Source organism: Mytilus edulis, chromosome 14, assembly GCF_963676685.1.
Source record: "Mytilus edulis chromosome 14, xbMytEdul2.2, whole genome shotgun sequence".
In the NCBI taxonomy this organism is placed as follows: Eukaryota; Metazoa; Mollusca; class Bivalvia; order Mytilida; family Mytilidae; genus Mytilus; species Mytilus edulis.
In genome coordinates this window covers 66,366,944-66,380,774 of record NC_092357.1, presented here as the reverse complement: position 1 = coordinate 66,380,774, position 13,831 = coordinate 66,366,944, and the positions used below count along the sequence as shown (strand labels likewise).

Genomic DNA, 13,831 nt, shown 5'->3' with positions numbered 1-13,831 from the left:
TTCGTCAAATTACACAGTGGCTTTACTTAGCACCGACAGTTGGCCATGATGTCTGTTTTGCAGTGGCAACCATTTGACAATGCAATGTTTTTTTCTTTTTCTTGGCTTTGGTTGATCTGTTGGACTTCATTCGTTGTCTAAGTTACACTATACTGTCACGCTGTGTTCCTCTTCACAATATATCTTCTGTTTAAATTGCAGACTGGCAGAAAGTTAGCATATTTCAATGCAATGTTAGTTCTCTTTTGCCTAGCTTGGATTTAAATATATTGCAGACGTAATTCAACGTTAAAAATAACAATTATGGAATTTTATTTTCCCTACATTTTTAAAGCCTTGTAATACTTCGTTACGTATCATATGTTTGCGTGCCTGAAGTTAGCATTGCCACCCTGATGTACCTAAATGTTGGTCAAATAAAAATATTGTATTGATTTGTATCATAATTATTGTTCATATTTTCTCCATATAATCTCGCCCAAGACCATTTATTGTTAAAATAACTAGTTATAAACAGTCAACATCGATTGAAACTTAACATTAAATTTAGTTAAAGGGCCCGAGTTACAATTTCTATAATAGTCGGATTGCACAATATATTTTTAATTATATATCTGTATGTCCTGTACGATCATAACTTTTCACTATATCAAAACCAGTTGTCAAATATGTCTTCTAATGTCAATCTGCTGTACAAAAATTTATTAATTTTATATTCAGTACAGTATCTATATTTCCAAAAGTAATTATTTCGTCCACATATTCAATAATCACGACAAAGTGGTTAAATTCAATCATGTATTGATCTACAGTCAGCAAATAATGGTTTTTGCATTGATTTTTTTCTTTCACTCAACGATTCCTGTATCCAAAACCACTTTGATCGTTTTCACAAACACACTGATGTGTATTTAGAGATACGCCTATAATTATTTAATGTAATATTTACCGTACATTGATCAGTCAAGGTCGTTTTTGTTTACACCTGTTTTGTGTATTGACACGTGCTGTTAAAAATTCTATCCAATGAAAGCAGTTGTATCAAACGTCTTCGGTTGAGTCTTTGTTCTCAACCGAACATTACACAAAAGTGGTATTTTCATTGGAGAATGTAAATTTCTATATGTTATATTTAAACTAAACACATGCATCTAAGCCGGCTTGTCTCCCAATCGTTACTACATAAATTTGGGAGGATAAATATTACAACAATTTTACAATGTTTGTTTGATATATATGTATTAAATTTTTAACGTTATTTGTGGAAGAATATTTGAATGATATATCTATATTAAATATGGATCGATCGGAAGGATACAGTCGGGATAAATTATTAATGTGTGAAAAAGATCTCAATTTAGGATTAACGCATACCCCATATACTGTTAATAATGGGAATATTTCGGATACTTTCGCATCCGTACGTAGTCTACGGACGCGAAATCAAAGGTAAGAAACCTTTACATTTGATGTGTGAACCCTTGAAGGACGTATCTGATTATTGTTAGTATGTAAAAGTGAGAAATAAATCTAACATGTATGTATTTATGTAGTCGATGAAATAACGATATGGTGGGAAATCTTTCACATACAATGTTGCATAATATCTAAATGTGCTTTAAATCTGTAAATTTTTGTTTTGTGATTCCTACATGTAACCACAAACTATCCAATTACAAGAAACAAAATTTGACAAACAAAAAGAAGTGATTTTTTAAATAGCAAGCTTGACATTTAAGTGACAAAAAAGTGAAACAAAGCTGATAGTTGGCATCATCGAACTTGAACAAAGTGTTTTTTGCAATCAGTTTCGTTTTACTATTTATTGATTTTGTCAGCTTTACGTACTACATGTACATTTAAAATTGTCATGTCCATGTAAAGAAAAACGTGTTTTATGTCTCAGTTTTAAGGGTATCCCTTAATTTCCTGGTCATTATATAAGATTTGTTTTTAAATCAATAGTTATAAGTACATCACGTTAAAGCCTTTTTTTCAATCGATCACTAGGATATGCAAAAATAAAATAAAATTGAAAATCAAATGCTCTTGAAATTAAGTAAAACAGCAAACGTTACGAAATAGATGATAACTTGAAGTTGTCCATTTGATTAATTGGTGTTTGCCTTACGTACAGTGACAGATATTTCACATGTTTCATGTATATACATGTAGGACCAAGAAAACAATTTGAACTTTTCTTCAGTCATTGTCAGTAAGCAAGCTATTCAAAATAGGTCGACTGGTATGGAAGGCGGTACATGTGGACCGGACGATAATAGTGGGATAGGGTCAACATTTTATTTTTAATTTTGCCTTGCAATGTTCATGCAGTCAAAATTCGTTAATTGCAAAGAAATATAAAAAAAATTGTTTATTCTGAAAGAGGATGGCACTCTTCCGATCTTAACACATTAAATTGTATGTAAAGGTCTCTCCTCCGGCTTAACCCACACGGATTCAAACATTTACATATTTCATACTAAACTGCTGACATAAACATGAAATACACAACATATAAATAAATTCTCAAGTTAATTTTAAAACTTAATGTAAAAAAAGTAAATCTTCACTTTTTGTATGTATTTAATTTTAAAATGTTGGCAAACGTACAGATTAACTAAGCTGTATCAGATTAAAAGTGTATTTAGGACTCGGTGTCCCAAATCTAGGTCACATTCCGTTTAGGGTCGAACTTGTCCAGATAACGCATCAGTTTTGGGTGGAATGAAAAAGATTAAGAAGAGATAATACTGGCAGGTCGATAGTTCCTAATACCTCAGTAAGATCGGGTCTCCCGGGAATAAATTTAAGAATATATCAAAGGACCAACATGTAACATTTGAAACAAACAAAAAAGATGTTTTGCTTTACCTATAACATGCATATATGGTTGTATATTGTACATATGAGTCTAATTTTTAAACTAAAAAAAAATAGTATATTTACGTCGTGTCAGCACACTCGGTGACGTTCATATTTTGTATCAAACAAATCTGTTGTCTGCTCTTTGATCGGGTTGTTGTTTCTTTGACACATTCCCAATTTCCATTCTCAATTTTATGTAACGTCGTAGTTCAGACCCATCACATTGAAAACACTTGTTTCAAGCATTAATGGCTTTCAAAAACTGAAGTAAATATAAACAATATGCATGTTACATGCTTTCTCTGTTTTAAGAATGACCAGTTTGTGAAGAATTGTTGCCAGGTCGATGTTTGATAGTATTTATTTATTTAATTACTTTCACTGATTTTCGATATTTTGATTGAAATATATATAGAAACAAGGAACTATATCAATAATTCAAATGTATAATTAATGGCGACAATTCTGTTAATGTTCCACGATACATGGATTATTTACAAATCCGTCCCTTCAAAGATTCTTGGATTACTGTCAATTAGATTCATTATAGCTTACATGATGTTATTAAAGCAGAAATTAGTATTTCTTGACGTAACGAATAAGTGACATAGGTGAATGATATGTTTTCCGCTGTGTTGTTTTCCCGTTGTCGATAAACATGATTAAAGAAGGGGAAAACACGACTTGATTCTAGTATTTCTTGACGTAAAAAATAACAGCACAGCGCATGTTTAACCCCGCCATATTTGCTTGTCCCAAGTCTGGAGTCTTTAATTTAGTCATGTTAGTGGTTGTCATTTGGTTGCCGTACATATTTTGTTATTCGTTAATTGTTGGTTGGCTTTTTACATATTTCAGGCCGTTATTGTTCTCTTTGTATTTAATTACGTCTGTCATTTTGGGCCTTTATTAGCCTATTTTACGGTATGGGTTTTGGTCATTGTTGAAGGCACTATGGTGACCTATAGTTGGCTACTTCTACGTCATTTGGTCTCATTGGCAATCATACCACATCTTCTTGATCTTCTCGTGTCGATAAAAATAGGGAAAACAAAAACATTTGTTATTGTCGATTTACCAGTTTACCGATGTTTTATGACATTTTAATCTTTCCGTATGGTGCAAAAGTAAACAATTTATATGACAAGTTTGCACTATCTTTACAGGACAATGACCTATTAAAATAGGTACGCGCTATAAAACTACATGTATGTTTACTGCGATGTAGGAAAATGTCTTCAAGTTGTCAGTTTGAAGTCCTGAAATAGTTGGTCTTTATTTTTCGTCAATTTAACCATCAAGCAATCAAATCAAATCAAATAAAAAATCTTGAAAAATCACTTATCAAATTATAGAGGGGCCTGATGGGTTATTTTCGTCCTTCGTGATTGGCGCTTTTTCGCTATCGTGATCTGTTTTTCTACAGATTTTTTTTTTATTTCTATATTTTCGTGATCCGTGGTCATGGGAATTTATTTTCTGTGAATCGTGATTGACAAAAAACTCAACTCGTGAATCGTGATGAGACCCCCTCCATCAGGCCCCTCATTATAAAATATAAACATTTCTATATTAAACCTAATTGCAACGTATTCCAATAGTGGAGTAGGATCTGCAAGTCACCCAAGTGTATCCAGGTTTTTGAAAATGGTTCCTTGGCTTAACGTTTGGTTAACTGTTGTGTGTCTCTTTAATGAAGCCATGTGTTGTGTGTTTTGTATTTAGACTTGTGTTTTTCATTGCTGTTTGCCGCTTTTATAATCTTCTTATCGTAACACTTATTTATCCGAAGCATTTCACCGAGCTTTCGGAGTCCAAAGATTGCAGAACAAACAATTGAAAAGGAATAAATTTACCTAGAATTTTATGAAATCATAGGGGGTGTTTAAAAAATAATTATAAGTCATGGGTCACTTTGCCTTGGGGATGGAAACCGGTTTTTATCAGTTTTCGCTAGAATTTATCAAATTGTTTTGTAATAAATAAGGACCCCTGCATTGATTATTGACAACATTGTTACTTTTTGTAAATAGGGATTGTTTGAAAATGAATTATTCTGTGTACAGTTACTTATATTTTAAATTCAATGACCATAATGATTTCCATTACAAAAAATTAAAAAAAAGAGGTCTTTACCTCAAATGCAAACATTGTACATTTTCTAATACAGTAGCGTATTTTAAGAGAACAGCAAAGACGGGAATAGAACTTTTTTAGTTCGTTAATACATTGTACGTACCCTCATTTGTCCATTAAAAAATATGAAGGATACCTACACAAAATGAAAGAAAACAGGAAACTGTCATTTGTTTCATTTAACGTGTTTAAGCTTTTGGCTAGAATTGATACAAGGAGGAATTTCTAAATATACCGTAGAAATGTATGATAAAAGACAGTGCAATACATTTACATGTCCTTATCGCTGGCGGTTTAATTTCTATATGGATTTGAAAAGTGTTTTATGAAAATACACCGACAGGAATAAATAAAAAAATCCCCTTTTCATGTGTTTTCCCCGGCCACAGAACTCTGTATTTTCAAATTCAGAGAAAAATCAAAACCATTTTTTTTTGCATATTATTATGAAACCCCGAATACCGCGGGAAAAAAAATTATTCTGCAGTTCCATAGAGAATTGTATGAAGCTTTACAACGCAGAAATAACGCGGAGAAAATAAATATTCTGCAGTTCCTTTGAAATTGTATGAAATTTACAACATTTTGTACAAATTAGCAATATCCTTGACTGTGACTTGATAAAATTGAATTTGTATGAAATTTACAAAGTAGCAATATCCTTGACTGTGACTTGACAGTAATACATTGACCTACATGTAATCTTAAGTGCAGTGTCCGCCAACTTGATGTATGGCCTTGTTTGTGTCAAGGATTGTTTGAAATGATAACATGAGGAAAATTTGTAGTGTAGGTATGATAATATTTAAGTACAATCACCCACATTCCCGCCCAGCAGTTTACAATCAAAAACATTATTTATGTTTGCATAATACATTGTAATATGAAACCCCAAATAACTAAAAAAATATAATGCATGCTCCAGTTCCAAGGAAAAGGAAAAGTTCATTCTCGCTAAGCCTCGACATGAAAGTCAAATGGTCTGTTTAAAATTCTTCATACAATTAACGCAAACTATCAACTTTTAGACAGCACAGCGAAGTGTGAATGTACATGGCATTTGGCATCTGTATGCTGTTCGAATACTGTAATCAACTATTCAGTATTATTGGGTGAAGGATTTACTTTGAAAGCCGATGACAAGATATATATACACACATATGCATTCTTTTCTAAATTAGTTACAGTGAAACCTGAATTAATCGAATCCTGCATAAACCGAAAAACTGTATAAACTAAACATGTTCTTCGTATTCTTAAATGATTTAAGCCATTATTCTCTATTCTTTATATTTTAGCGCCTCATTTTTCTCGATTTCTTTTCTCTCTCCATTGTCTGTAGTATTGGCAAGTGCTACTATATTCTGTAAATTAACCGCAACCAGACCCTCATGGTTCAACGTTGTGGTAAATACAGTAGGTTATTTCAAATCCGTTTTTTTTCTCTCGTAAATTTAGTCAAATTTCAAAAAACTTCTTTAGAACCACGGATAGGTAAAATTCATTTGTTGACATTGGTCGCTAAAATGAAAACATTTACAATAAGAAGCAAACAAATAAACAAATATATGTAACATTTTGACCTGGTATTATCTTGCAATAGAAAACATAGATATTGATTTCTTTATTTTCCTCCCGTACATATACTTAAGTGTGTGTATGACTCACCATATCTTTATTACAAGACAATGCAAAAACCCAATACGACCACTAGGAAGTAAATAATGTCCATAATGTTTGCAATAATAAGAAGATTAATGACAACCGAAGTATCTCAAGTTCAAGAGGGACAGAAGAAAAAGTCGATTATTCATCTTCAAAACAAATATTTGGCACTATCTATTGACGTCTCTTATGTTAGTGCAAAAAAGGAAAAATACCCAGGACGGAATTAGCCTTTTTTCAGAAACTAGAGGACTATGGGTAATCTCATTGTTCGTACACCAAAATGAAAATTACGTTTCGTCATTGGTTGAATTTCAATTGTTTAGAACGTTTTTAACCATTCACACACTTTGGTGTACGCTTTCAATATATTACCCAGAATGCATTAGATTCTGAAACGGCGAATTGAGATACACATTAATAAAGACGCTGAATCTACAACAACCTCTCCGCATCCGGGGATGAACTGTTGAATGTTTATATTTGTGTTATATTTCTTATTTGTAAATTGCATAATATATCTACAAGGTGTTTCAAACATATTTTGAAATTTTTAATTTACTTTATCAATAAGAAATATAACGCTTGTACTTTTCATATGTGTCATTTCCGTCTTTATCTCGTGTTTATACTGACTTTGTACTCTTTATTATTGATTTTGCCATCTTGAAGTAAGATGAAATTGATTATTACTTATTAAACCTTTAAGAAGACCTATGAAGTACATTTTATTGAATATAACTCTTCTCTCGATACATAATAATTTTCATTTAAGCTCTTTAATATACTGTTATGTCATATTGACCTACATGGAATTATATATTGTGAAAAACACTTAATAATCTTCCTTTATCGTCGTCATTGAAGCACAATAATGGTAGCTTGGGACAAATTAACATCTTGTGTATCAATATATTAAGTCTTAATATGATGTATATGTGACAGAAGACCGATTCCATTTATTGTAATTATAGTTTCCATATTTTGATCACGTGCAGGTATGATATAGGTGATATCCGCTGTGTCAGATGGTGCAATATACATCTGTATACTGCAGTTCGAACACTTCCTGTTGTCTACCAAACATAGTAACAAAGACATACAGTGAAACCTGTTTAAACAAAACCTTTTCGGGACTTAAGATTTTGCTCGGTTTCGGCCAATGTTCGGTTTTATCAGGTTCACAACGCACATAATATTTGATATGACAGTGCTTACGAACATGTTTGGTTTAGACAGGTTTTCGGTTACTACAGGATTCGGTTTAGTCAGGTTTCACTGTATTACTTTATTGAATAAGAGATAGTAATAAATGCCTTATTTTGCTGTATGTTACGTATTTCCTACGTATGCTGACATTATACATTTTGTGTTATTATGTTTTATGTTTCGCTAAAAATTACTTCGTTTTTGGTGGGTTTGTGGAAAAAATAGGGGGGAGGGGTCAGTTGGAATTGAGATGTAATAAACATTATTTTGAAAGAAATTATAGAAGATAAATCCCAAGGCCAGGCCGTTACAAAATTATGAAATCTTTGACTAAGGGAGCTACCATTTGATTTTTATGGGGGGGCTAGGATGAAATTTGAAAAAAATAGGCAGGACAGGAGTTTTGATTAAAAAAAAAGGCAGGATGAGACGCTTGCAAAAAAAAAAAAGTCAGGACGACAATTTAGGTAAAAAAAATGCAGGATAAACTAAAAAAAAAGGCAGGACCGAACAGAGTGAAAAATAAAAAGGCAGGACAGAGATTACAGCTAAAAAAATGCAGGACAAAATTTTTCATCCTAGCCCCCCCATAAAAATCAAATGGTAGCTCCCTAATTTTGTTGCAATATCAGACCGATATGCTTTTAAACCAAACCAAACCAACCGGAAGGCGATGTTTTTTGTGATATTTAACCCTGGCTTTTTCTTTCGTTTAAAACATGGTGGTTGCGTTCTGGCTTTCGTCCATTTGTACCTGTTCTGTAAAAAGTAAATTGTACCTTATAACGCGGCTATTAAACATGTTATAATGTATCATGGTTTAGGTTATTAAGGGAGCTACCATTTGATTTTTATGGGGGGGGGGCTAGGATGAAATTTGAAAAAAATAGGCAGGACAGGAGTTTTGAGTAAAAAAAAAAGGCAGGATGAGACACTTGCAAAAAAAAAAAGTCAGGACGACAATTTAGGTAGAAAAAATTCAGGATAAACTAAAAAAAAAAAGGCAGGACCGAACAGATTGAAAAATAAAAAGGCAGGACAGAGATTACAGCTAAAAAAAAATGCAGGACAAAATTTTTCATCCTAGCCCCCCCCCCCCCCCCCCCCCATAAAAATCAAATGGTAGCTCCCTAACAGAAAAAGTATGTTGTCGTCTGTTGACCTACTTAAAAAAAAAGATTTATTAGATGTGTCCCTGCATACAGCATTCTTGTTAAACTGTCATATACATGTGTTGCACATTGACATGACAAATATACCAAAGATAAATAAAAAAATATAGTACATTAACAATAAAACGCACTTAAAACATGCAGTAGCAATTGTATATAGGTTATTTCTTCAAAAGTACAAAACTGACAATTTCCACCTGCTCAGCGCGTGTTTCTGGGATTTTACGCTTGTGACTAAAATTATTGATCATAGCTCCAAATTATTACAGTTTGGGCGTAAAGAGGGGGATTAAAACAGAAAAATACACACTATCAATAGTCAACCTTCAGCGTGGAAAATATGTCCGCCATTCTTCACTTAAACGGATGCGTTCATTTCCGAGGCACCGGAAGTAAGGAATTTGATACGTTTCTGACTAACAATCTTTTATTCATTGGTATGTTTTATTTAAAAAGCACTTCAAACATTTGCCAGAGAGAAAAAAGGCAAAAACACAAGATAGTAAATTCCATTGAAGCTTCTTGTAAAAACTAATGGCCATCTAATCTTGTTAGTGTTTTTGAAACATATATCCAAATGCATGGTTTCTATGGGAACAATGCTTTGTCGACAGACTGTCACGGTCACAGTCATATCAATCGGTTTATAGAACTGTGTATAGACTAATTACATAAAGCAAACAAGTTGACATTAAAAGATTCTCTAGGCTATCCGACTAATACAGATTATAGAACTATCTGGAATCACAAAACATTGCACAAGCATATAACATATCTACAGATATTTCATAAGCATTTGAAAATATCTATTATACCCAAAAACCAGGTCTTAGTTTAAACCGTGTCTATTGAACAACGAAATTGCATCAGGGTTTTAAAATAAACATGAAATTTAACTTTAAAAGTTTGATTCGTTTTTGTTACCAATAAATAAGTTTATTAAATATAGGTATATGGTAATGCTTGGTATACTTTTACAAAGTCTTCACATGAGTCATTTGTACAAATAATTGAGTGGGTAGCCATTTTATTGGAAACTTTTGAAAAATAAATAAATTTAATTGAATAACTCTTTGTTGTTTATAAATGGTTAAACACCCATGCATGAATGTCATGTCATGCACCATGCAAAAATATAGCGTGACTTTTGACATGTTTGTCACAAAATTATTATAGAGACATGTATCATGCTTCAAAAGTTGCAAAAGTTGAGTCATCTACAAGAATTGATATCCTGATCGAATGACTATTGGAAGAGCTTTCTGCCCACAATATTTCATAGTATTTGTTTTAAAAATTCGGTTAAACACGCGATGGTTATTTCAACAAGCAAGCGGTTGCATCAGAATTGCCTGACTAACATTTCTAGGGTGTAGTCGTCTTTGATCATGACTATTTGATAAAAATAAAACACTTTTTTGTGATTTTTGTAATTCCATTATGGCTTGCGTACTTGTGTTATATTGTCATGTGTACTTGTGTACATTATTTTGTCATGTGTACATCGTCATGTTTGCATTTAGCTTAAGCTTTTGCATTTGAATATATCGTGTAATACTTGCCACTGGATAAAAAAGACACAATTATTCTAAATTAATATGTTAAGTACCTCGTAACAAAAAGAGGGAAACCCTTGAATATAACAATAAAACAAGCAAGCGGTTGCATCATGTGTACATTATAGTGCCATGTGTACATTATATTTCCATGTGTACATTATATTGCCATGTGTACATTATATTGCCATGTGTACATTATATTGCCATGTGTTCATTATATTGCCATGTGTACATTATAGTGCCATGTGTACATGAACATAGTCCTCATTGCATTAAGCTTTTGCTTAGGGATGTATCATATTGACTATGCTTGTAATACTTGCCACTGGGTAAAGAGGACACACTTATTCTAAATACACTACGCACCTCATGAAAACAGGTGAAAACCCTTGAATATATTTAAAAGAATGATTAAGTAATTTTCAAATTGTGACTTGGATGGATAGTTGCCTCGTTACCATATCTTCTTATTCATGTATCTATGTATATGCCATTTGCATTGACTATAGAAACTAGTATACTACAATGTATCGAATTTAAACTTTTGTATTCATAACGACCTCTGTGTTGGCGCTTTTGTCCTCCCTATAAATAAAAATCCCCCTAGAATTAAAATGATCAATCTTGTTTGCTACATATATATGACTCAGATGTTAAAATCCTGTCAAATTATTAATAATTCATACTTATTAACCCATAAATATTTCCTCTAGTTGATGTTTTTTTACACTTAATCATGTTGGCATTATTTTGCTTGTATAGGTCTACTGAATTTCTAATCAAAGATCATTAATATATATTAATATATTGTCAGAAACGTGTTATCTTTATACGTGCGGTTAAAACCAAATGAGCAGTTTTGACGCTTAATTGAAACTGGTTTTTTTTGGTATAACGTGGCTAATCATTCTTTTGAATTACCGCATAACATCAGCATTATTAAAAGGTTAGCATCTAAATGATACCGCAAATACCACAACATACACAGTGAATACGTTTGCAATTGGGAATTGGAATGTAAGTTTTAAATATCCAGTTCAATTCAATTTAAATGTGTGCCATTACACCATACATTTATAGTATGTGACGCAACTGAACAAATAAAATCAAGCAATTAAACAAGAACACAAATTTGGTTTCTCACTTGACAAAAATCAATATCTTTTTTGTAGTTTAATGGACGTTGTTTTGAACTCCTCTTAACCATCCTAGCAGCTGCGAACTTATAAATTTAATAGTTATATTTGCTATAAAAGGGACTTGTATGTTACTGTATCATTAATGTCATCATTAAAATGGTATGTAGACATGTAATTGTTCTGCCTTTGACAATCTTATGGATGCAATTTGTGCGAAATTCAGTTATTAATCTTTTTGGGGAAAGGCCTTTTAATAAAAGGGCCCTTGATTGGAATAACAACTATTCTTATTCTTATATAAGTTTGGAAAAAAATCAGGAGTATACATGATGAACTCAACTAAAACAAGAATTAATAGACTATTTGAAGCTTATAAGTACATTTGTACATCTTGATTACACGAAATCGTTGATGATTTTGTAGTATAAACAAGTGTTTATTTCTTATTCAACAATGATCAAAAGAAAATATATTAAATAATTTTGTATCTTTCTAAACCTAAATCAAATATAAGGAAATAAAAATTAAATTACGTATGCCTTTCACAGCTTTGATCGTCTGCTTTCAACATCCGGATGATGGAATTGATTGACTCAGATCAATACCAGTGACGTCATTCGTTCGCCTGCTAACTCAGCAATCTTTAACAACATGGACAAGGTGAAGGTCGGATTTTAAATCCTTTCATTACAAAACATAAATTTTTAATGTAGTTTTGTCAAGAGATTAAGGTAGAATTTGAGAGAAATAAATAGAATTTCCTTGGCCTCGTTGTCGGACAATCGATCAAGTTGACCAAGTCACGCCTGGGTTACACACCCACTAAACACATAACGTTCAAAGAACGTTGTGGATTGGTTCCTGTAAGGTTATTTCGGACCTTAACGTTTTACGAACGTTGTGAGAACGTTAAAATGAAACGTTACAATTCAACGTTCTAGAAACGTTTTGTTTTAACGTTGTGTGGAAGTTTCAGTTTGGTTATGTTACAAATAATACGTTGTAGAAACGTTTAATATTAGTTACTTTTTTAAGGTTACTTTACTAACATTCTTAAAACGTTCGAATAATGTTCCTCATTTTTTTGAAAAAATAATCTTTCCAAAAAAAAAATTAAAAAAAATCAAATTAATAGCAGAAAATGCAAGTTAGATGTTTGCCGTCTTGCATGTTAATCAAACCTTTATTTTGTTTCAGAAAGTGAATGCTGATAGTTTTTAAAACTAAAAAACCGACACTGCATTAAGAACAAAATAACTTTTTATTCCTTAAACATATAGATTGCTCGATTAAAAGTTAAAATTCATTATTCTCATTATTTATTATAACTTTTTTCATTCAACTTTAATTTGTGAAACATAATTAGCAATTATAACATGTATAATACATAATGATATTTGATACAGCCATTATGTTAATCAAGCATATTCTGATAAGGTTGACCTATAGAATGATGTTGACCAGATGTTGGACAAATTTCAAAGATAGTTGCTATGGTAATTAAGGTTATAGGAAATCTAAGTGTAATGGGATAGTCACTTTTGAGACTATTTCCTGTCGTGTATTTGTAAGAAAGCAGTGACAACAAAGAAAACAAAAGAGAAAATCGCATCATCTAAAGAGAAAGAAACATGTAAGTTGATTGTTACTTTAAACATTCTGATATACGTATATGATTATGAATGAAAATAGTAGTAACTACATGTTTTTTTAACCACAAATAAAACTTATTTTATTTCTGAAATCTTTGTTAAATGTGAAGATTGCATTTATAACCCTTATCAATGGAAAAGTGTATTTTCGAATCTTTCTTGTTACATACTGTTTCAGAATGTTGTTTAATTATTTGTAGGTCATACAAATTTAAAAGAATTGGACAAAAGGCACAATAAATTACTTTAAGTTAGTAACATAATAGCAATCCCTAATGCCACATCGGATTCGAAATTTGAAAATATATACATGATATATGCATAATTAAAATGTTAAATATTATAACACCGATAATGCTGTTGTATTTAGATTTGATTTAGATTTTTTACTAGAATTATTCATTTAGTTAGAACATTTTTTTACATGGTTC

General features: G+C 31.7%; 1 protein-coding gene across 2 annotated transcripts in view; it reads left to right on the top strand.

The window, feature by feature from the left end:
• Window positions 1-1,065: 1,065 nt before the first annotated feature.
• Window positions 1,066-13,831, top strand: part of LOC139503853 (homeobox protein Mohawk-like) — a 360,650-nt gene continuing 347,884 nt past the window's right edge. Inside the window, exon 1 of one of the 2 annotated variants that reach the window (XM_071293810.1) lies at window positions 1,066-1,449. In XM_071293810.1, the coding sequence (XP_071149911.1) occupies window positions 1,298-1,449 (152 nt within the window). In that variant the 5' untranslated portion in view covers window positions 1,066-1,297. The remainder of the gene's footprint in view (window positions 1,450-13,831) is intronic. The other variant, XM_071293809.1, reaches the window with a different exon arrangement.